Raw genomic sequence first — 25,310 nt, 5'->3', positions numbered from 1 at the left:
ATTTATGTTATTAATTTAATAATGAGCGTAACAATGGAATGAACACACTGTTTTAGAACGTTACAGAATAATTACAAACGCCATTACTTCGAAACTAAGTATGTTATTAGTCATAAATAAAGATACTTGTACCCCACGTGTATGGGAGTGCGGTATTTAAATCACAGGTGGTGTCTGTATTTATAAGAATTGTTTGGGATTATCCATGAAAATGATGTCAGCATATTTTGGTCATATGAAAAACGCATAGATACTAATATTGTGATAACAATGCTTTCACAAAGGTTTGTACGCTGAACAGCTAGCGCAGAGAGCCCTCAAAATTAAAAAATGAACCAAGCAGTTAATATATATGGTAACTTATTTCATTAATCAGGTGTGTTTCTCATGTAGCAAAGGTTAAATGAACGAGAACGTCCTATATATATAATAATACATTGTATACTGTTGTTTTTTAATTCCAAAATGAAATATTTATGACTACGTAATGCATTACGTATATATTACAAGAACAAAACCAATATAACGGTCCTCTAGAGAGAAATACAAATACAAAATCCGGTACTTTTTAAACATGGCTACATTTCCAGATACCTTACTCAAACTGTATCAGAAAACTGATTTCTTTTTGAAGTTTAACTTCATTTGGATTATACGTTGATTTCCAGATACCTTACTCAAACTGTATCAGAAAACTGATTTCTTTTTGAAGTTTAACTTCATTTGGATTATACGTTGAATCCTATTTCTAACGACAGTTTAACTTCATTTGGATTATACGTTGATTTCCAGATACCTTACTCAAACTGTAACTGTTGAAGTTTAACTATTTGATTATACGTGATTTCAGATACGTTGTAGAACTGATTTCTTTTTAACTTCATTTGGATATTGATACCTGTCCCTGTATCAGAAAACTGATTTCTTTTGAAGTTTAACTTCATTTGATACGTTGATTTCCAGATACCTTACTCAAACTGTATCACTGATTTCTTTTGAAGTTTAACTTCATTTGGATTATACGTTGATTTCCAGATACCTTACTCAAACTGTATCAAAAACTGATCTGAATGTTGAATCCTATTTCTAACGACAGTTCCAAAACTGTTGTAGCATCGTGCAACGTTGTAGAACTTAATCCTATATTGTCTGTCCCTGTGCTTGTACCTGAAGAATAGAACGCACTTTAGGCTTAGCAAAATCTGAATGTATATTCATGTCACAAACCGGAAACTTATCCAATGCATAAATTAACACAAGGAACTTTATATAAAATTCTATCACCACAAACATACGTAATATAGAACAACTTTTATATAAAGAAATTTTATTTTTTTTATAGTTTAGATTTACGTTGTAGCTTTCAATCCAGCTCAAGCTTGGAACGTGATTTTATAGTTTAGTTCAATGCAGGCGCTATTTTAGGTCCTTAAGTTTAGAACACGATTTCACAGCTTTGTTCACAAACTTGTTACTTTAGGGCACAGTTTTCTTCACAGAATTGTTACTTTAAAGCACAGTTTTTTCACAGAATTGTTACTTTAGGGCACAGCTTTCTTCACAGAATTGTTACTTTAGCGCACAGCTTTCTTCACAGAATTGTTACTTTAGGGCACAGCTTTCTTCACAGAATTGTTACTTTAGAGCACAGTTTTATTCACAGAATTGTTACTTTAGGGCACAGCTTTCTTCACAGACTTGTTACTTTAGGGCACAGCTTTATTCACAGAATTGTTACTTTTGGGCACAGCTTTCTTCACAGACTTGTTACTTTAGGGCACAACTTTCTTTACAGAATTGTTACTTTAGGGCCTAAAGCTTAGAATACAATTTCAAAACCTTATTCACAGACTTGTTACTTTTGGAGCTCAATTTTAAAGTATGATTTAACACCTTTATTCATACACTTATAACATTTGGGCCTCAAGTTTAAAGTTAAAAATGTTCATAATTATTTATGGAGTTTTAAAATAAAATTTACCAGAACTTTGTTCAGTTACATGCTCGCACTTTAAACTATTACATGAACATGAATGTAAAAGAGTAAAAATTCCTCGTAAATCGACAATAATTATTATGGTAATAAAACAAAATAGTTGACATTCTAAAAAGTTCAACGCGCTTCCTTTTAAATATAAATTTCTCTTTTCTCTTAACTTATTCTATTTATGGTAATTCATGGTAATTCCATTTTTCCAATTTTTCACTTAGATTTATGCAATGGAGTAAAACTCATTAGTAAGTAAAGAAAAACGTTTAATATAGTTCCAATCTGAGCTTCGTTTTGGAGATCAAATCAGCGCCGTGAGTATTTAACTTTCTTTTATTGTCTTATATTTGAAAGATACGACAAAACACCATTTGTTTGTGTGTGTTTTATGTGTGTCTCATTAGGTAAAATTTACGATCTTTTCGGTTGTCACAACAAATAAACTGTTTAATAGATGGTTGGGTTCCAGTTTCTTATAACCCAAAGAAATGCCCGCTGATTTTCATTGTTATGTTTACGTTTGTCGAGCTGCTCTATATATAATATTAGCTGAATGCTCAATAGTTTATGAAGAGTACAAATTATTGTGAAACATATTAAATAGTTATAGACTATGGGTATACGTAGTAATAAACGATTACAAGTAAGTGAGTAACTGAGCTTCAAGTCAGTATTTAGGTTATTGTATGCTTAGAAGCGAGTCAGTAAGTTATTTTCCACTGTAAAGTCATCTATAACTGTTAATTGGCTATATGTTGGTTTATATGTACTTACAATATCAAGGATATATGTAGGCAACTTTGCAATGTACAAAATGGCTAGAGATTAATTACGTGTCTGAAACAGCAGTTTCTATATAAATAAAAATTCAAAAGTAATAAAACTAAGTTAAATAATTTGAAAAACAAACTTAAAACTCATAAAAAATTCAACGAGTAATTTAAAAATCGTAAAGCAGGCAATACGAAAATATATATAAAAAATTAAACAAACATTTTTTTTTGAAATAATAAAACGATTACAAAACATACACTCTAAAACAAGTGGGTTAAATATCATAAAACCATTACTATTACAATATAAATCATAAAACCACCACCACTAAACAAACACTTAGCAGGTCGTAAAAACAAATGGCAGAATAAAAAACGGTGATAAGTTAGACAACAATATTTTCTTGGTTTAAGTCGGTCACCGAGTAAGACAAAAACACTAAAACTTATACATTTATTGCTATCCTGGAACGCGTTTGTTTAATATAATAATTTTGACTCAGAATGTTGCGTTATGAATTCTTACAATAAACGTTTGAGTTAAAACAACGCGATCATTATGAACTAACCAAGCTCCAGTCAGTGACTTAGCAATAAGCTAAAATTCGGGGCTCGATACCTGTGTATCAAAGTACAGTTAGTCTGGTTGGTATCTGGTTCGAGGATGAAATGAAACAGATCACAATTGTGTTGGCACAATCTTCATGTCGGATTATATGGATTATAGTTACACATACACTACAAGCAAATGAATGGATTTCGTAACTTAGAATACTGCATAGAATCTATATAAAGCATTATTTGATAAAAGTCTATGCATCTACACGCTTATAACTGCCAAACGTCTGGACTGATTGTCACCAAACCTAACATTCATCTTTAGGGTCCCGCGGGAAGTGTCAAAAGTGCTACTTCTTTCCCTGGGTCTCCTACGTCTTCCCTTGACACAAGCTTATAGTTTGTAAATGATCTAACATGAAAAAAAAAAAAATTTTTTTCCCATCAAAGGTCACTCCCGATTGGTTCAAATCATGACTCATCACCTCACCACAATATATTCAAATAAAGCCCATTTAAAATGAAAACTGCATGCCATTTTTTTGTTTATATCGTTACAAGTATCAGTTGTTTTACAGTCCACACAGATCCATGTTTAGAGAACACGTTTCATACCGTCGTGAATTAACGCGATCTTTGCATTAATGTTACAATACAATATTTTAACAGTGTATCAGTTAAATGGTTGGACTTATTGTTTACTGAGAAATTCGGGCCTGGCGCAATCTAGTAGCTATTACATCGAACTGGTTATTAAAAATTTCAATGCTTAAAGATGATATTATCTTAACACGTTTGCAATTTTAGCTTGATAACGTTATAAAAGTAACAGTCAATTCCGTTAGTTGTTTCCAAGAACCAAACACAGCTCTAGAGGCGGGGGTGCTGTGACTAACTGGCCAGCAGTTGATAAACTGGAGCAGCTATATTTGAATAAAGGCAGTAGTCACTAACCTCACTGTGTGACCACGGTGGTTTTAATGTTGAGAAATTCAGTCCTTCAGAGAAATTAAATTTGTTAGTCTACTAACAAAATGGGGCCTCACTCTAGTACAGTATACGGATTTACAACGCTAAAATGAGGGGTTCGATTCACCTCGGTAGGCTCATTAGATAGCCCGACGTGACTTTGTTATAAGAAGACACACAAACAAAATGGTTGGTTTGTTTTGAATTTCGCGCAAAGCTGCACGAGAGCTATCCGCGCTAGCCATCCCTAATTTAGCAATGCAAGGAAGGCAGCTGATCAGCACCACCCACTGCCAACATTTGGGCTACTCTTTTATCAACGAATAGTGAGACTGACCGTCACATTATAACGCCTCCACGGCTGAAGGGTGAGCATGTTTGGTGTGGCGGGAATTTGAACCAACGACCCTCAAATTATCAGTGGAGTACCATAACCACCTGGCCATGCCGGGCCTATCACTAACATATTAATAGAATAATATAAAATGTAGAAATTCCTTAAGGAAATACTTTTGGTGAAGATATTTTACTATCAGAATCATGATATCTAGAAGAATCACCATGCTTTGAAATCCAGTTTTATCACTCCAGTACGAGGCTTAATAAATTAAATTCAGGATATTTCTTCATCTTATCATTCCCACAGACAGGCCAGGTTGCTAAGGGGTCGTGGGGACGCTATAATGTGACTGTCAATCCCACTATTCATTGTTAAAAGAGTAACCGAAGAGTTGGTGGTGGTTGATAACTAGCTGCCTTCCCTCTAATCTTACACTGCTGAATTATGGACAGATACCCTCGTGTAATTTTGTGCGAAATACAAAAACCAAGCAAACAAAATTAGGGGCGCTCAACTCGTAATCTAAGGATCGCGGGTTCGAATTCACGTCACACCAAAATGCTTGCCCTTTCAACCCTGGGGGCGTTATAACGTGACGATCAGTCTCACTACTCGTTGGTAAAAGAGTAGCCCAAGAGTTGGCGGTGAGTGGTTATGACTAGCTGCTTTCCCTTTAGTCTTACACTGCTAACTTAGGGAAGACTAGCGAAGATAGCCCTCGAATAGCTCTGCGCGAAATTTGTAAAAAAAAATATTTATTTAAAAATTTAAATATCTTAAATTATATCCTCTACACGATATCTAAAGTGTAAGTTCCAATATAGTTTGATAATTTAGATTTATTATTAAAATACAAAATAAAAAAAACGAAATAAAATCACATTTAAAAGCCAGGTAAAAACTTTTAAAAATCTATATTCTATATTATTATTTTTATTTTTGTTTGTTGTGATGCGACTTAGCATTCCAAATCGCTTGCCATGATTTATGTTGAAAGCTATACTGTAAGGAATTTAAACTTAAATTAAAGATAACGACTGACATGTTTGATAATTTATTAATATTCTATTAATCTGAAACTAAGCACTAAGACTTGCATAGGATTACATTTTGTGGTCCATTCTGGGATTCTAAGTTTTGGTTTTTGAATTTCGCGTAAAGCTACACAAGGGCTGTCTGCGCTAGACGTCCCTAATTTAGCAGAATAAGACTAGAGGGAAGGAAGGCAGCTAGTCATCACCATCTACCGCGTTATTATTTTACCAACAAGTAAAAATGAGATTGACCATCACATAATAACACTCCCACGGCTGAAAGACGAGAATGTTTGGTGCGACAGGGATTCGAATCCGCGATCCACAGATTACGAGTCGAACATCCTAACCACCTCGCTAAGCCTGGCCCAATGGCCCTAAGACTCAATGGGCTAATGTTCAAAAAATTTTTTTTTTTCTATCACCTAAGAATTTGTTTTTACAAATCGGGAAGAAAAAGATCTCTTACTTTTATCAATTTCACCAAAGAATTACCATAAATATAACAAATATGTTTGGGCCATTTTCATAACTTGTTGTTAGTATAGCGACAAATAAATAATATTGAAATAGTAATAATAATAATGTGAAAGTTGTGACGGATTATTTTAATATCGACGTTTGTTTAAGTTAAACTTATATGTATAGGTATACATTAGTTACACTGTGAAGACGTTATTGCGCAATTCCAGCCTATTCACTAAAATTGTAGAAGATCCTCGAGTATAAGAATCAACAATGTATGTGTGTGCGTAAACATTAGTGTATCGTCAGTATTGTTGTGCAGGCTGAAATTTCTATAAACTCACCTCACGCCTATAAATGTAACCAACGAGACGCGCCAAGAGACAGTATATATTATTGTTTGCTACAGCTGGTCTACTATAAACCTCGGAAACGCTAATTATGATTAACGCTTATTATTCGAGAACTTCAAGTATTTGAACAGAAACGTTTATAAATTTCGTACATTACATACCATTAAACTTCAGTGAACATTGAGCATCAGTATTTTCACGAAGGCATTACGAAACTTTAGCGGTGAAAAACTCTACGTGCGATCGACGATAAACGAAGAGCTAGCTAGCTCCCAGCTAGGTGAATTGTAAATACATCAACTCAAAATTAATTCGCTCATTGTAAACCCTCGATAGTTTACCAAGGACGTTCCGGACCAGATAGATGACTCAATAGTTTTAGTAAGTTTGTAAAACTCTTTTACATAAGTTGTTGTTTGTAATCGCCGTTATGGTAAATTGTGTAATTGTTTGTATATTAAAATATATTTATATATTAGAAAAACTGTGTGTATTAAATTTATTGGCAAATATTATAAACTGGATACATATTGACATTTATTTAACTTTTAAATATTTCAATAATCTTTAAACTCAGTTTCAGTTTATTTGAAATTGTAATACGTAACAAAGTGCACACACAAACAAATAATATTCAGAAATGACACGTCATTCAGCCTGTTGAATGATTACATACCATCGGTGTATTTCTCTTGTAGAACGATCGATAGACCTTTCACGTCGCGATTGGCCTAGAGAAATCTATAGCCAGTGGTTGTCAACATTTTAAGCATAACAAAATATGACCCAATTTCAAAAGAAATGATTCACTTATGCAAAAGTACATATGACAAATCTGTACATGGCGTAAAAAAATGGATACGGTTTCCAAATTCAGCGCACAGAAATTACTGTAGAACATGTAAAAGTTTCAACACAGTAAATAAAACTATAGCAGGCCTGTTAAATCTAATCTTAAAGGCCTAACGTGTTCTTGGAAAACTAAAATTTATTATTGGGAGTTTAGATAGTTTACTTCTTTTTGTATTGGACTATTTCAAGAATATTCTAACCTTAACGCTTCCAGACAGTTTATTATTATGAGTTTTGCAGACAACTACAGTTTATTATTATGAGTTTTGCAGACAACTACAGTTTATTATTATGAGTTTTGCAGACAACTACAGTTTATTATTATGAGTTTTCCAGACAACTACAGTTTATTATTATGAGTTTTCCAGACAACTACAGTTTATTATTATGAGTTTTGCAGACAACTACAGTTTATTATTATGAGTTTTCCAGACAACTACAGTTTATTATTATGAGTTTTCCAGACAACTACAGTTTATTATTATGAGTTTTGCAGACAACTACAGTTTATTATTATGAGTTTTGGAAGTTTTCTGTTCTCCTTTCTAAACTACTACAAGAATTTTCGAACACTTGTTTGTTTGGAATTAAGCACAAACTACTCAAAGGGCTATCTGTGCTCTGCTCACGGCGAGTATCGAAATCTAGTTTTCAGTGGTATGAGTCCGCAGACATGCCACTGGAAGGGGGTTTCGAACCTTAACAGCCTGACCTACATGTATTCCTGTCCTTATTTCACATGCATAAAGAATGCAACCTTCTTGCATTATTTATATAGAGACAACAAATCATGCTTGGTAGTTAACCTCACCTGTTACACTGCACAACAAAGTTTTTGCTTCTTGAACACTGTTAGGTGTTCCTTATAGATTTTGGCTGCTGATCACGAAAATCACATCCAAATTTGCCCATCACGTATCGTTTCATCGAAATCTTCAGTTTCACCAGGACATTGATGCAATGGAAAAACGATATCAGGGCAACTGGAACGTGATGCACCGGACATTGAATACAAACGAAAATAAGGAGCAAAACACTTTTAATTATGTTGAACTTAATAGCGTATTAAAAACATAAACGCAATTAAATACGTTATTGCCGGTAAACAGTTAACTGTCTATTTCTCAGAGTTCCAACGTGATGAAGCAAAACCAAAACTATATTTGTGCATACCCACCAGGTACCTGTCACAATCAGCAAAAACTTTTCAAAAACATTGTTGTGTTGTGCAGTGTTATTTAGCGACTGTTGTGTTCAGGTTTAGTCTCATTGATACTGTTTTATTGTTAGTTGTGTATACAATAAAGTGTTTCAAAAACACTTTCTTAAATATCTTCTTCATCTTATTATTAATTATTTTCGTTATGTGTTTTGTGTCTTTCTTGTTTTAATTTGTGTTTTTGTGATAAATAATTAGCCGAGACTGTAAAAAAGTACATTTGAAACATTTGGAAAGATTCTATGAACTGTAGAAAAGATAGATCCATACACGCCCATCGGGACCAAGTTTAATAGTGGTTTATTTGTATTGGAGCTACAAAAATAATACTATAAAATTAATTAACTTGTCGAAAAATCATCTGGTTTAATAAAGTCAAACTTATTGAAAGCATATATATATATCAAAATGACATTAATTCTGCTGGTCTGAAAGTTAGCTTAAGTCCACCTTTGTTAGGTTTAAGTTCTGCAGTGTCTTATATAGAAATAACAAGATTAAACTGACAATAGATTGTGGGATTACGACCGATTAAACAGTTCATTCTGGTTATTATAAGTAAGAACACAACACTAAAGAACTATATTTCCTACCGGGCACATTTTTAGTAATGAGATATTCGAAATAAATTTCGCAAATTCAATTTGTGTTGTGAGATATTCTAAGTAGGTGGCACGAATGCAGTTTATTTAGGAAGATATTCAGAATCAAGTTGAACATCATCAGTACGTTTTAGCATACAGACATTTTTATGTACACATAGGTAATTGATGCATGATAATTAGGAAGTACATTGAAAACCACTAACGCTTAAGTGGCCTGACATGGCCAGGTGGTTAAGGTCCTGGACTCGCAATCTGAGGGTCGCGGGTTCGAATCCTCCTCACACCAAACATGTTTGCCCTTTCAGCCGTGGGGGCGTCATAACGTGACGATCAATCTCGAGAAGCACAAATTAGGGACAGCTAGAGCAGATAGCTCTCGACTAGCTTTGCGCGAAATTCAAACTAACTAACGCCTAATCCTTATATTCAATATTCGTATGTTTTTGTATTTATTTTTTCCAGTTCTTTATTTATTTATCCTAAGTAATAATTATCCTAATTATCTTGATTTTATATAAAAAAAAATCGATTTTGATCATATCCTTTTTATCAAGTCACAATGACTGGTCACTAGGGTAGCTCTATGTTTAGTATGTTCAGGTGCCTTTTTTCTCATCTACAGCTTTTGCTTTATAATTCCCGGAGTGTTTTGGGGGAGAAAAAACCTAAAGTTTAAGAAGACTTCAGGTTTGGAGTCGTGACTCTGGGATCATGTCAGCCTTTTTTTCGCTTCTAGGTTCAACGTCTCGTTTTTTTCTAGTTTTTTCTAATTCACTTTACCGACACTGCAAGGGCATGCACAAAGCTAATCGATCTAGGAGTTATTTCACGCTTCTCTTACCAGCTGCGCATGCGCGAAGGCAAATAGTAGTAGTTTCCTGGTGTCCTGCTAATAGAACTGAGCACTTCAGGGTGCTGAAGAATAATTGATGTAAAAACTGCGATAGGTACGCCATCTGCTGAGAAGAAATATTGGAAAGCAAGCTGTTGTTCTGCGTGGCAAAATAATTCGTGTGCATATTTCATAAATTTTAAAATTCCGTGTAATATGCTGTACGCACAACATTTGGCGGTTAGCTGTGTACGCTTGGTGGTGATTTGGGATTTTCATGTTCTAAATTCATTTCAGTTAATTTAAGGTTCTGAATCCATTCCTTTTAGGTTAAGCTTCTCACAGCTTTCTCATGAAGTATACAAGCAAACACAACGTAATAATACATTGAACAACGTTTATTAAATTTTTTTTCTCACAATACAAATTAAGCGGCAATGGGCACATTCACTTTTTACAGCCAGTGTCTTACCTAATAAAACTGCACTAATAAACAAAATCCAGATATAAGGTCTTAATTATATAATTGCACCTGCTCTGTACAGGCCTACGATAAGGTTGTTAAACAGTGATCTTAATGTCACTTCTGTTACAACAACGCACTTGACACTACCCAACAACTGCTGAAGATAAATGTACAAGCAGCCTTTGTACTGAGTAATAAAGACACTATGAACACTCATTTACATAAACTAAAGTATGATAACAACAACACATTAATGATAATGGTCAATGCCACAACCTGTAAGTCGATTTATGCCATTAGGAACCATCTTTACTGAATCTGGTCAGGCAACACACAGTCCGTTCTTATCCAAATGTGTAATACGGATGAAATATTTTTTTAAATAAACTACACCATTTTTTTTTTTGACATTCAGGCTAAGAATCGATGTTGTTGTTGTTGTTGTTGTTTTTTACGCTACTTTTTGACAGGATGAAAACAACAACGCGATTATTTTGTACAGACTAATAACATGGTAATTCATTCATGTGCATGTTTTTTTCTTGTTCTTCTTGAGACGCCATGACTAAGACAGGTCACTGCGTCTCCTTAACAGATGTTACCAAACACACACAAGGGTGAATCCTTAAGACCTCACGGTTGTTCCTTCAACTAAACGGCAACTCTGACCAATTTGATTAATTTAAAATGTGCTGTTTTCGTGCTCTTAACTGAATACAAAACCACGTTTGACGTGTTTGTATATTTGAAGTTAAACATAAGTTAAACACAATGACAAATCCAAAGTTTAAAAAGCTTGAATAAGTAAAGACTTTTGTTGGTTTAATTATAAATCATGAGGTAGGCTTAACTTTTACTTGAACACATATATGTATCACAACCTAAACACAGATTTGTTAGTCTATGTGAGAGAACAACATAGCACTAGAATCCAACTATATTTATATCTTGTAAACATTTTTCAACGATTCTTATGCCTTTCTGTAAGATCTGCGTGTTAAAGGAAGTCTGCTAACTAACAAATCTTTGAACTACAACTTACCTATATGTTTATTTGTTTTCATTTTACTATATTTTTTTTATATTTAAGACGTATCAATTGCTCAAAACAAAATGAAGTAAAAAGTAAACTTTGTTTTATTTGGAAAAACTCCTTTGTTTGGAAAATATTTTGGTCTCCTGCAGATAACAACTATCCTTGGGTCTCTCGGAATTTTTCGTAATCACCTAGCATCAAGTAGAGATTTTCGTTCTTTTGTCATCTTCTATTTCGATCTTTCTTTGAAGATTTCACGTAGTGCTGGTCTTTTGAAGAGATCTTCGTCGTCACATTTCTAGCCCAATTAATCGAATAACTATTCGTTTTTGTCTTTTTATTTGGCAGAGTTTTGATTGGTATACGTGTTGGTGTTGACTGTTGTGTTGGTGCTATTCTGGTTGTTTTGATTGTCTCCATTTCTTTGGGCGCACTTTTTGCTCTTCATCCTTCTGTTCTGGAACCATATTTTCACTTGTCGTTCCGTCAGGTTCAAGTTACGTGCAAGCTCCCATCGTTTTTGCTTTGACACGTACGAGTTAAATAAAAACTCTTTTTCCAATTCAAGTGTCTGAAATTTCGAATAAGGTTTCCTTTTTTTCCTGACTGTGACTGTCCCTGTGCAGTCCAAATGATTCGATATCAAAGATTCTCCCGGGAAAGGAACTGAAAAAAAACAAACTTAAATAAATACCTGTGTAGATACTAGAAACATAATTTATTTAAATAATTGAGTTGAAAGAACTTCGAAATTGTTTGGCCTAATAAAATAGGTTTAGGAGTTTAACTGCATGTACATTAACTAATATACGTAGCTTGCCTTCTAAATGCAATGTTATGTTTAAGTGAAACGTTCGTATCGTTGTCTGTCAAAGTTTTACGTTCCGTATAACAAGAAAAGTTTCGGATTTTCTCGCAAAGCTATACGAGTACCATGTTTACTATCTGTCTCTAATTTTGGGCTCATAGACTTGGTGGAAGATATTTCTTTGTTTCTAATAAGTACAACGTTACACTATGGGATATATGTGCTCTGCCCACCACGGGTATCAAAACCCGTTTTCTGGCGTTGTAAGTCCACACACATACTGCTGTGCCACTGAAAAGCAGATGGAAGGTAGCGAGTCAACAGCATCTATCGCAGACTCTGATTTCACTCTTATTACGCACATAAAACCCCAAAATACGAAGTACGATTTTATTAGCTTGTTGCCAAGGGTTACGGACCATGAACCCTCAGATCCACGGTTCGGGACGTGACTCATTAGACCACGCTTGACGCAAGAAAAGATAAATAATAAGCTACGAACTATTTCTTACGAGTGATAATCTCATTCGCTACGACTTGTGAGATAATCAAGTTGAAATAATTTCCTAATGTACCTGGCGAATGTTTCAAATAATTCTATTCTTTTGTAGCGCATGTTTATTTCAGACAAATAAAAAGAGAAAATAAAGGCCTACAAGACTACTGCTTTTAGCTCATTGAAATAAGTTTCAAAAATAATAACTGATTTTTTCGGCTCCAGTTAACGAATGAAGAAATCTCAGCTGTACCTCGTTAATTGTGAGTTTAAGTCCGCAGTTCAGTCTTCTCTCGCGCCTGAGAGAAGTACGTGCACTTTCTCAGATTTGGCTGATGGTGTCTACGAAGTCCCCAGTTTGCACAAGAGACGTCATGAAAAGTCGCAACGAGAACAAACTCCCAGTAAACAGAAAATCAATATTTGCCCTAAATCGTTTGGCTTTAAAGGTTAAATAATAGAAATATTATACTTTTTTTTTGGGAAATGTGGTGAGTTTTTTCTCATCCATCCACTAACATTGGAAGTAAGAAATAAAATCTGTTATCAGACCGTGAATCAGTAGTTAAAACTGCTAAGTTTGGAGCCCGCCAATAAGTGCCTTACTTCTAGGTCAGGCGCCTGTTACGACTTGTGGGGATTCTAAAGTTAAACAGCCACACAATGTTCTGGGTTTTAAAAAAACTGTTAGATCTTAAAAAGCTATAACATTAGAGCATTCCACCTGTGAGTACGGATTCAGCTGCCTGTAAAGTTAAGAATAACAATAGCTAAGTGCTTGTTAAAGTGGTTATTTTTCTCTCTCTTCCCCAACAAAACAGATAAAAATCCACGAACCAGTACACTTACCTGTACCTGCCGGAATATAATGTGTAGGACAATGTGCTTCGGTTCCGCCAAAAGTTCGGAATCCGTAACTATCGGGATGAGAGAAGTCCATGGGCGCTCGACTTCGGTCTTCGCTGGCGAGATATGGCATATGCTGGGGTGCATGGGGCTCCATGTGGCTCGGCACTCGGGTGGGATACGGAGAACTGTTGCACCAGGTTTGTGGAGCGAAGGTTTGGCACGAGTCTGCAGGGGCCATACTGCTAGGTCCCGGGGACGCCAATTCGTACGTGTTCGACCAGAACTTGAGTGAGGGTTTTCTATCTGGCGTGCCCACCGCTCTGACGGCGTGTTCATTGTAATAGTAAGTCGGGGCCATTCCGGCCTCTCGGACATTACAGAAAGCTTGGTTGTACTGAGGGTAGGGGTCGAAAGCTGTGTGGTTTTCGGCGGTGTAAGTCCAGGGTTGCCCACCATGCCCATGTCGGATGACGGCGGCAGTGTTTTCCACGTTATGCTCGTGATGTGTGTAAGATACTGGTAAACCACTGGCGACTCTCTTGGCAGGAATATGAAGAGGCGCAGGTTGACTTGGCGGCACGGGATCCAGGGTTGGCCGACTGCTCGTGCTGTCCTCATAGAGGGCTCCGTTCATCATTCTCGGCCGTGTCGGCACGTTGTTCTCTCAACACTAGGACCTCAACCTAGTAGATAGTAAAGTCACGTGAGTATTACGTCACACGTCACCAAATAAATAACCACACAACTTCTAAAGTACACATACATATATATATATATATACTGTCGAGTTAAGAGTAATGACATAAACAAACGAAACTGATGTCAAGACCACACGAGTACCACACTTTCTGTTGATGTCTCTCTGATAAACATAGCTAACTCAATGACAGAGCAATATAACATAAAAACTAGAAACCTTCCTTTCTTGTACACAATGTTATATTCAATTCTATCCAATATATATATATATATACATATATCCGAGATGCTGTGTTCTGTTAACTTTTTTGGTCGGCCTTCATTGGTGAGAAAGTACAGAGACTCTCCAAACGTAGCAAAGACTCACTATGACGTAAGTGGTTTTAACTAGTCTTCTATCCACATTTTTATACAAATAAGAAAACAAGAGTTGAATCTCAAGATATTCAGATCTGTTTCCAGTTAACCATACGTTAAAATATACAAGAAGCAAGCGCGTGTTCACATCTCCTGGTTTATCTTTGGAGCGATTCCTTTCCCTATGTGATGAAATACGCGTCTCTGCTCAGCTTATGTTAGCCAAATCCTACAGGAGCTTCGTGAATACCAGCCGGTAAATATACAGAACCCCTGGTTGCAGGCTTTCCACATGTACGTGGCACTCCCTCTCTCGGCGTCAAGTATCGGCAGCGGATCACAGCAACCTCGTACTCGTCCTACTGAAATTGTAAACACTGATCTCCCTCTGACACTACAACACAGGGTTTCGAGGACACTCTTAATGCTTTCACCGCGCCATCTGGTGATAAGAAACTGCTTCACTTCAAGCAGTTTGACGAAGTGCGTATGGGAAGCCTGACGTTTGCAGAATTATATGGTAATACGAATACAGTGTATAGCAATTTTGATGATAGAGGAAAGAGACGTTTATCATATTTTGTATTAAAAATTCCTCTTGTTTCTGAAAGTTTTTTTTTATTACCAAGATTAAAATGGGAGGGTTAGAATTTATTTTTGTCACAACAACAGCATTAATAATAATAATAATAATAAATTCAAATTTGTAACTGTTTTTCCTACTACTCACACATCAAAACCTGTTTGACGAGACACCGTAGCTTTCAGCACCTACTCTGCAAATGAGGTAATAAACGCTAATAAAATAAAAAAAAGCAAAAGTCTAAAAGAAATATCGATGTAATTATGTGCAGTTCAGAAGAGGAGATAATTTGTGAGTCCTACATAACTTACAACTTACCTTCTCTGAACAACTTGCTTTCTGTCCGAGAGTATCTGGTATTTCTCACAGTGTTTGGAAGATACTGTTTGATGTTTCAAGTCAAGTTACTTGCCCAGTTGCTCTGGGCAATAGGGCGCGAGAAGCAGTAAAGAAGGCGGGTCCACAGCCGCTACTGGAGGCTTAGTCCACAAGATAGATGACCGGACGAGAAATTTCAGAGGACAGCATAAAAAAGGCTCTGATGTTCTGATGTCTTCCTGGCACTGTAAACGTATGACAAAAAAATACAACAAATATTTTTTTTCTTCTGAGGCTCAGAGAATCTATTAAATTTGTTGCCTGCTATTAATACAAACGTATACTTTTTTTAAACATTTTATATTTTATTTTACTAATATAATTTTATCTATAAACTAGACGCTAACGTTTCCAGATATTTCTTCATTGTTACAAGGGTCGATAGGTTTGTTTTTATGGCTCAGCGCGAAGCTGCGCAGCGAGTTGTCCGCGCTGTGCCAACTGCAAGGATCGGACTTCGATAGCTAGCGTTATGAGCTCTCAATCTTACCGTGGTATCGAGCGTTGGATAAATACAAAACGCTAATTGAGGTTGTAAATATGGTAATTTAATGCAGTGACATCATACGAGTGTTTCTTTGTGCGAATGTTACAGCTTCTCCGATACAAAGAGATCCAGGTCGAAGAGGCGCAGGAAATTATTCTTGTGTCTGTCTTGATAAATTATTTTCCAATAAAAATAATAAGTACATTGCATAACGCTATTACATTATCGACACATATATTCAGAATATTAAAATAGAAATGTTTCAATATTCTACTATCCAGGGATCAATATTGCAAACAACCACATATACTTAGCATTAATAAATCAACTGTGATATATTATTTGATTTGCTTCGCCAAAAGCTTCCTCTATCGGCTTAAACAAATGCTCATGCGCAGTAGATGAAACACTATTCTGAGTGGAAGATAATGGTGCATAATAAACTGTAAAGGAAAAGCCAGAAAATACAAGTTTTAATTATGTAAAATTAAAACATTCTTAATCTTTTAAGGAAAAGAAAAGACGAAATTTTGATATGTGGAGCTAGATTATGTTGATTAAGCTCGATAATCTTTGTTCACTTTCATTTTATTTGTGGAAATAGCGAAAGCACCAAACTGAATATTTATAAACAATATTATATATAATGTTTATCAAGAAATGCGTTCTTTCACTATTTCGACCTGCCGTGAAACAGTTATGGGTTCGAGTACTTTCAATACCCCATACTGAGCACTTTTCAGTACCTCCTACTGAGCACTTTCAATACCCTCTACTGAACACTTTCAATACTCCCTACTGAGCACTTTCAGAAAACCTCACTGAGCACTTTCAATACCCTCCACTGAGCACTTTCAATACCCTATACTGAGCACTTTCAGAAAACCTCTACTGAGCACTTTCAATACCTTCTATTGAGCACTTTCAATACCCCTACTGAGCACTTTCAATACCCTCTACTGAGCACTTTCAATGCCTCCTACTGAGAACTTTCAATACCCTGTACTGAGCACTTTCAATACCCCTTACTGAGAACTTTCAATACCCTCTACTGAGCACTTCAATACCCCTTACTGAGAACTTTCAATACCCTCTACTGAGCACTTTCAATGCCTCCTACTGAGAACTTTCAATACCCTCTACTGAACACTTTCAATACCCTTACTGAGAACTTTCAATACCTCTACTGAGCACTTTCAATGCCTCCTACTGAGAACTTTCAATACCCTCTACTGAACACTTTCAATACCCCTTACTGAGAACTTTCAATGCCTTCTACTGAGATCTTTCAATACCCTCCACTGAGCACTTTCAATACCCCTTACTGAGAACTTTCAATACCCTCTACTGAGCACTTTCAATGCCTCCTACTGAGAACTTTCAATACCCTCTACTGAACACTTTCAATACCCCTTACTGAGAACTTTCAATACCCTCTACTGAGCACTTTCAATGCCTTCTACTGAGAACTTTCAATACCCTGTACTGAGCACTTTCAATACCCTCTACTGAGCACTTTCAATACCCCTTACTGAGAACTTTCAATATCCTCTACTGAGCACTTTCAATGCCTCCTACTGAGAACTTTCAATACTCTCTACTGAGCACTTTCAATACCCCTTACTAGCCAAAGAAAAACAAGAAGTATGAGATGGCTGAGCGATGAGTTTGAGGCGTTGTAACAATTTGGTCCTCGACGCTGGTGTGGTTCATTGTGCAGTTTTATGTTTAGCAACAAACAAACATGTTATAAATCAAAGCAAAGTATTACAGTACGAGATAGAACAAGAAATGAAACACGTGCTGGTTAAGTGAAAACAAAAATATAAAATAACAGATCATTGTTGGTTGTGTACAGCAACTAGACAGACAAAATGATTTTGTGTTGTCCTACACATGAACTGCTTTCTCATCGTATAAACAACTGGACAGGACGAATATTATAATGTCGTGTAAAAGCAACTGGACAGAAAAATGTTTAATTCTATTTGTGTGTGTGTGACCAGTAACTGAAAAATATGGGTGTCGTTTACGTATTGAATTACAACTACTATGGCTCAATGTGTTCGTATCGTGTAGAGCAACTAGATAAATGGATTATTTATTTCGTCGTGTGGTATAACTGGTTTGGTGATTTTATTCAGCGTAGTGCAACGCAACTAGACAGACGAGTTGTTTTTGTGCACTCCTTCTGCCACAACTGAAAATGTTGTTTACGTCGTTCCAATATAACTTGACACGTTGTTTTGTGTCTATGGTAGTACAACTATGTAGATTGATTTTGTGTCTTATAGAATTATTTGTCTAATTATATAATATTACGGAAAAAATAATAATTTATTCTTGAGAAACATCTCACCAACAAAATAAATATCTCTGGCGAAGCTATTCTATGAGAAACTAACTCATTTGTAAATTACATTACATAAAACTAGAGCAATCCATCTGTAATTTATATTACATAAATCTAAAGAGTCGATTTGTACACTTAACTGGATGGTATTTCTACCTAGTAGCAAGATACGCGATTTTTTTGTCGTATACGGTACAAATAACTTATGGATTGTTTTCCCATCATCCAAACAGTCGCACTGCTGGACTGTTTCACAGTTGTGTAGAGCAATGAGAAAATGGATTGTTTTTCAGTCGTGTAGTACAAATAGTCAGTGGAAGGTTTCATATCATTCAGTACAACTAGTCAGATGGGTTCCCCCCTCTTGTGGCTCAGCGGTACGTGTGTGGACTCATTACGCTAGAAACCGAGTCTCGACACCAGTGATGGACAGAGCACAAATAGTCCATTGTGTAACTTTTTGCTTAAACAACAAACAGATGGGTTATTTTCAGGCTGTGTAGTACAACTAGTTAAATGTATTGTTTTCTCACTGCACTACGAAAGATGCGGACTATTCTCGAGTCGTGTAACGCAGCTAGACGGATGGATGGTTTTCACGACATGTGATATAACTAGATAAGAATGCTTTTCTTCATTGTCACGTAGAACAGTTGGACAGATGGACTGTATTCGTGCTGTAGATTTGGATATCATGATCGTAGAGTACTATAGCAAGGATACCTGTTTTCGTGTTGTGTACTACAATTAAAATAATTGTTTTATCGTTGTATTGCACAAATATTGTATACAACAATTAGACAGATATATTTAATTAGTATATAAATTTTTTTATTTATTTTTAATTGGTACGACGTAGTAGAAAATAAATAAACAATAATTAGTAGCAAATTAACAAATGGATAATAATATAAGCTGCGAACCAATGAGAACAACTGATATTTAGTCGTCATTACATTACCATGAGACAGATTTATTTTGCCAGGAATACAAAACCGCTAAAAACACCTGATTCTGTATTTAATTTTCAGTTGAACAACTGACGAGAAATGAGACAACCATGCGGTCAGTGGCATTCTATAACATGCCATCTGGCTGTTGCTTGTACAGCATACCTAACACACGGAAGATATTTTGTGGTATCACGCAGATTTCAGCTCGGTGAGCCAACTCTGGAACTCAGAGCTCTCCCACAGGATCGCGCTCACAGTGTATTAAGTAGACGGAATAATTTCTTCTCGTTTCGTGCAACTTTATATATATAAAGAAAGATTGTTTTCACACTCTCTAGCACAAGTTGACACACAGATTGTCTACAAGCCGTGTAGTGCAACATCGTTTTCTACGATGTTGTAGTAAAACAAGACAGATAGATTGTCTACAAGTATAGTAGTACAACAAGACAGGTAAATTGTCTACAAGTAGAGTAGTACAACAAGACAGATAGATTGTCTACAAGCCGTGTAGTAAAACAAGACAGGTAGATTGTCTACAAGTAGAGTAGTACAACAAGACAGATAGATTGTCTACAAGTAGAGTAGTACAACAAAACAGATAGATTGTTTACAAGTAGAGTAGTACAACAAAACAGATAGATTGTCTACAAGTAGAGTAGTACAACAAGACAGGTAGATTGTCTGCAAGTAGAGTAGTACAACAAGACAGATAGATTGTTTACAAGCCGTGTAGTACAACAAGACAGGTGGATTGTCTACAAGTATCGTAGTACAACAAGACAGATAGATTGTCTACAAGTAGAGTAGTACAACAAAACAGATAGATTGTCTACAAGTAGAGTAGTACAACAAGACAGGTAGATTGTCTGCAAGTAGAGTAGTACAACAAGACAGATAGATTGTTTACAAGCCGTGTAGTACAACAAGACAGGTGGATTGTCTACAAGTATCGTAGTACAACAAGACAGATAGATTGTCTACAAGTAGAGTAGTACAACAAAACAGATAGATTGTTTACAAGCCGTGCAGTACAACAAGACAGGTGGATTGTCTACAAGTATCGTAGTACAACAAGACAGGTGGATTGTCTACAAGTATCGTAGTACAACAAGACAGATAGATTGTTTACAAGTAGAGTAGTACAACAAGACAGATAGATTGTTTACAAGCCGTGTAGTACAACAAGACAGGTAGATTGTCTACAAGTATCGTAGAACAACAAGACAGGTAGATTGTCTGCAAGTAGAGTAGTACAACAAGACAGGCAGGCTGGTTTTGCTTCGCTTTGTGTTGTTTAACTTTGGTTTTTATCATATATTTTTTGCATTTTAATAAAATAGACTTTCTGTAAACTCTTACAGAAATAGTGACGTCTCTTAACTAAATTGATTTGTTTTAGAATTTTCGTGCAACTTTGCACAAAAGTCATTAGATTATAACTTTCCTTTATTTTGAACTGATAGACCAAAAAGAAGGCAACTAGTCGACAGTATCAATCGGCAATGTTTGGACTGCACGAGCTCTGAGATTCAAAGTCTGTGTGCGCTATCTACTAAAAACATTTGTTAGTACAATATGATTGGATGGTATGAAAATTCGTTTTGTTTGCTAACTTTATGTGTTTGCTCTTTTGATCCATTACTTTAAAACTAATAATTATAGAAATATTAGTGAGGAACGAAGAAAATATCAAAATAATAAGATTACGTGTTATTTCAGTCAGAGCTGCAATTTATTCAACACAGGTTGAATGGCCAGGTCAAAACTGAAGAGCATGGTCATAAAGCGCCCATAGCTAAAATTCAGGGAGTGTGTTTAGTAGTGTATCGTGAGCTAGAACTTTAGCTCTTCCGATACACAGCCCGTCACACCAACCACTTGTAATTGAAAGCTGTTGCATGACAAAGAAATAGGCCCGGCATGGCCAAGCAAGTTAAGGCGTGCGACTCGTAATCTGAGGGTCGCGGGTTCGCATCCCCTTCGCGCCAAACATGCTCGCCCTTTCAGCCATGGGAGTGTTATAATGTGACAGTCAATCCCACTATTCGTTGGTAAAAGAGTAGCCCAAGAGTTGGCGGTGAGTGGTGATGACTAGCTGCCTTCCCTCTTGTCTTACACTACTAAATTAGGGACGGCTAGTGCAGATAGCCCTCGAGTAGCTTTGTGCGAAATTAAAAAACAACAACAAAATAAAAACAAGACAAAGAGATCTCCATTATAAGAGGAAATAAAAAAGGGTATAAAACGGTCCCCCCCGTTGGTATAGCTGTAAGTCTACGGATTTACAACGTTAAAATTAGGGATTCGATTCCCATCGGTGGACGAGCAGATAGCTCGATGTGGCTTTGCTATAAGAAAAAACACACACGCTATAAAATGTGTAAGATGTTTTTATGGTGCAAAATGTTCGATTTTTATGTGTTTTAGAAGAGTCTCGAACAGAGACACTATCCCACGTGATAATTTCAAATAGAATGTTTATTACTTATTTTAGGGCTATGCAATTTGTTGAAGTGTTACAATGCTACAGTTAAATCAATCAACGTAGAAAGTTGTTGTGTCGTATATAAACACGCTTCGAAAACTAACTACCAGTCTAAATTTAGCCCTTAAGGTATGAAATAAAATACTAAGTTATGGTTTTGTTTGATTTTTTACAAGCACAAAGTTACACAATGGGCTATCTGTGCTCTACTCACCAAGGGTCTGAGTCCAGATTTTAGAGCTATAAGCCTTCAGATTTAACACTGAGCCACAAGGGGACTACTCAGTTAAATGACAAAAAGATTCCCACGATGTTTCTGTATATCGCCAACAGGGGTCGCTCATAAAAAAATCCCTATTTTTCTACCATCTGTTCCACTTGAATAAATACTTTCTAAAACCTTCTAATTTTGAAATTGCAAACATCCCACGCATGCTCTATTTAAAAATAAATGAAAATGTTCCAAGTTAGCTGCATAGTTGCTTCACTAAGACTAATAATCGTACTATAAAGATGTATATGTGTGTATCAGATACTCATCGAGAATTGTACGTTTTGTACGGTAAATGGGAACGGTGTGTTTTGTATTAATATTTTTTCTCAAGGAAGAAAATTAATATTTACATATTTTTATAGACTTTTGGCTTCGAATTTTAAAACAAAGACACATTTTTAATCAGTTAGTTAAGTGACTTCACGAACACCTTCCACAAAGCAGGGTGTGCAATTAGCATCTATTTCAATCACTAGGAATTTGATTAGAAGAGAGAATGAAGGAAAGCAAACATTGCATACAGTTTTCACTTTCTCAGTAAGTACATAATATTAAACAGTGTTTTACACTCACGAGCTTCAAAGTCACGTTTTAAGAGACAACTCATTGTCTTTAATTGTGTACATTAGCACTGGGAAAATGTGGTATGTTTCTGATCTCTTACGAATCAAGTGTTCGAGTATCGCTTGATATCGTACAAATTATACATAATTACTTCTGGTAAGATTGTCACGAATGGGAAATTGACAAATAACGTGTTTAGTTGTTCATACGGTCATCTAATCATAAAATAGTTATCTTTACTATTAGATAACTGTTATTACTTAACGGACTTACAACGTTAGAAATTGGGTTTCGATACTCGTGGTGGACAGAACACAGGTAGCCCATTGTGTAGCTTTGTGTTTAATTTCAAACAAACAAAAACTCTTGTGGACAAAATGTTTAGTTATTTAGACTACGTCATACAGTAATTAATATTTTGGTCAGCAGTGTTCAACCCAAAAGACACCTTAAACGAAACAGCCAGGTGAAAGATCACAATGTTCAGAAACGACTGCCTATAAGCTACTGTTAACCTTATTGAGGTATTAACTGACACACTGATGACGCAACCATAACTTAAGACACGGGAATTGTTAAAACATCGTTGACTCGAACCTTAAATCTCATAGATCACATCTCAGCACACTAAGTGTGTTTCTTGTACAGAACTATTGGGCATACATTCATCGATAATGTTTGTTTGTTTTTGAATTTCGCGCAATATCTACGCTAGTCGTCCCTAAAATGGTAATGTAAGACTAGAGAAAAGGCAGCTAGTTATCACCACCTACCGCCATCTCTCGGGCTACTCCTTTACCAAAGAATATTGGGATTGACCGTCACATTATAAAGCTCCCACGGCTGAAAGGGCGAGAATATTTGGTATGATGGGGATTCGAATCTGCGACCCTCGGATTACGAGTCAAGTGCCTTAACCACCTGGTCATGCCAAGCCATCGATGAAGTCACATTGTTCTACAGGAAGTGTCTTCATATTTCTAAGATAAAATATTTTATGATATGCCGTACACATTACCGTTAAATCAATTCATATTCAAAGAAATATTATTATATGTAAACTTACAAGCTCATGTAAGGACATTGTCAAGAGTGCCACACAAGTGCTTTGCTGAAAGTTTTCTACAAGGACATTGCTGGATGTCACACATCAGAACATTGCTGAAAGATATACACATTGATAATGCTGGAGTTTCACATTGGGACGTTTCTAAAATTCCACACAGGGACATTGCCGAAAGTCCCATACAAAGCATTGTTGAAAGGGCACTGTTTGAAGACCCATATATTCTCGTAAAGCATACTAAGGTCCTATATTTCTAAAACCACACTATTTTATGCTGACATAACGCTAACGTATAAGTAGATAAGTCGTTATTAACGAATGGATATGGGTCTAAAGTTAAGCCTATTTTATGGTTATTCAAACGGTGATGGACATCTGATATAAAAATCTATATTCTAATCTAATTACATTAAGAACTGAAGTTATTAAGTCAAAACATCGTATATTTCTTTCATTATCAGATCTCGTGGTGTGAAAAGTCAGTGATTTCATTAATGTATTTCAAACAGTTAGTGATTGATAAATTGATAGATAGGACGTCTAGTAGATAATGCAGAAATTTCTCCATGTACAAAATTATAGGTCCTACATGGGCAGGTAGTTAAGGCGCTCGACTTGTAATCTGAGGGCCTCGGGTTCGAATCCTCGTCACACCAAACATGCTTGCCCTTTAAGTCGTAGGTACGCTATAACGTGACTGTAAATCCAGCTATTCGTTGATAAAAGAGTAATCCGAGAGTTACTAGTGAGTGGTGATGACTAGTTGCCTTCCTTCTACTTTTACACTGCGAAATTAGGGACGGCTAGCACAGATAACTCTCTTGCAGTTTTACGCAAAATTCAAAACAACAGCTAAATTCCAAAACAAAAGGAAGGTAGAGAAAGAATAGGTTTGCCCTATGTTTCACTACGATAAAGATAGGTGATGTGCTTAGTGAAATAAACGTGAGCTGTCAAATAACATTTATTTCTGAATCAAAATTAAGTCATGTAATTAATGGGCTGAAAGACAAAACTAAATTATGGGATAAATGTGGTATATATCAAAGTTTATGTACTCGTGGCCGAAAATATTTTAGACAGAGAAATATGAAGTTAAAATTTAAAATAAGAAAACATTAAAATGCTGTGAATGAATTACAAATGGGTGAATCGGCCTTGACGCAACATGAGGAGAATTCTGCACGTTATTGGCTGGGATAATATTAAAATACTTAAACAGGCAACAGAAAAAGAAAGTCTTTAGAATTTCCCAAAATACACAACGCATACAAATATGATTTAGGCCCAGGAGCAATGAAACTAAATTTGTGGAAATCGCTGTTATAAATAAAGCCACGATGATAGCTAATTATATACATAAGTTTACATGAAACTTCGTGGTTTATTCTCCTGAAGATGGTATAATTAATTCCGCCAAAAAAAAAAAAAGAATGTTAAAAGTTTATTCAACTTATTTTTTA

General features: G+C 35.8%; 1 protein-coding gene across 5 annotated transcripts in view; it reads right to left on the bottom strand.

The window, feature by feature from the left end:
* Positions 1-10,371: 10,371 nt before the first annotated feature.
* The window catches only part of LOC143238829 (homeobox protein abdominal-B-like), a 62,424-nt gene continuing 47,485 nt past the window's right edge, over positions 10,372-25,310 (bottom strand). For 2 of the 5 annotated variants that reach the window (XM_076479406.1, XM_076479414.1), the window contains 3 exons: positions 15,603-15,847; positions 13,646-14,328; positions 10,372-12,158 (listed from right to left, as the gene is read on the bottom strand). In XM_076479406.1, coding sequence (XP_076335521.1) covers positions 11,830-12,158; positions 13,646-14,282 — 966 coding nt within the window. In that variant the 5' untranslated portion in view covers positions 14,283-14,328; positions 15,603-15,847 and the 3' untranslated portion in view covers positions 10,372-11,829. Of the gene's footprint in view, positions 12,159-13,645; positions 15,082-15,602; positions 15,848-25,310 lie in introns of those variants that run through there. The other 3 variants (XM_076479420.1, XM_076479429.1, XM_076479399.1) reach the window with 3 other exon arrangements.

The sequence above is a fragment of the Tachypleus tridentatus genome, chromosome 2 (assembly GCF_004210375.1).
Source record: "Tachypleus tridentatus isolate NWPU-2018 chromosome 2, ASM421037v1, whole genome shotgun sequence".
NCBI classification, from domain to species: domain Eukaryota; kingdom Metazoa; phylum Arthropoda; class Merostomata; order Xiphosura; family Limulidae; genus Tachypleus; species Tachypleus tridentatus.
The sequence above is the reverse complement of the archived record's forward strand: the minus strand, read 5'-3'. Positions and strand labels throughout refer to the sequence as shown.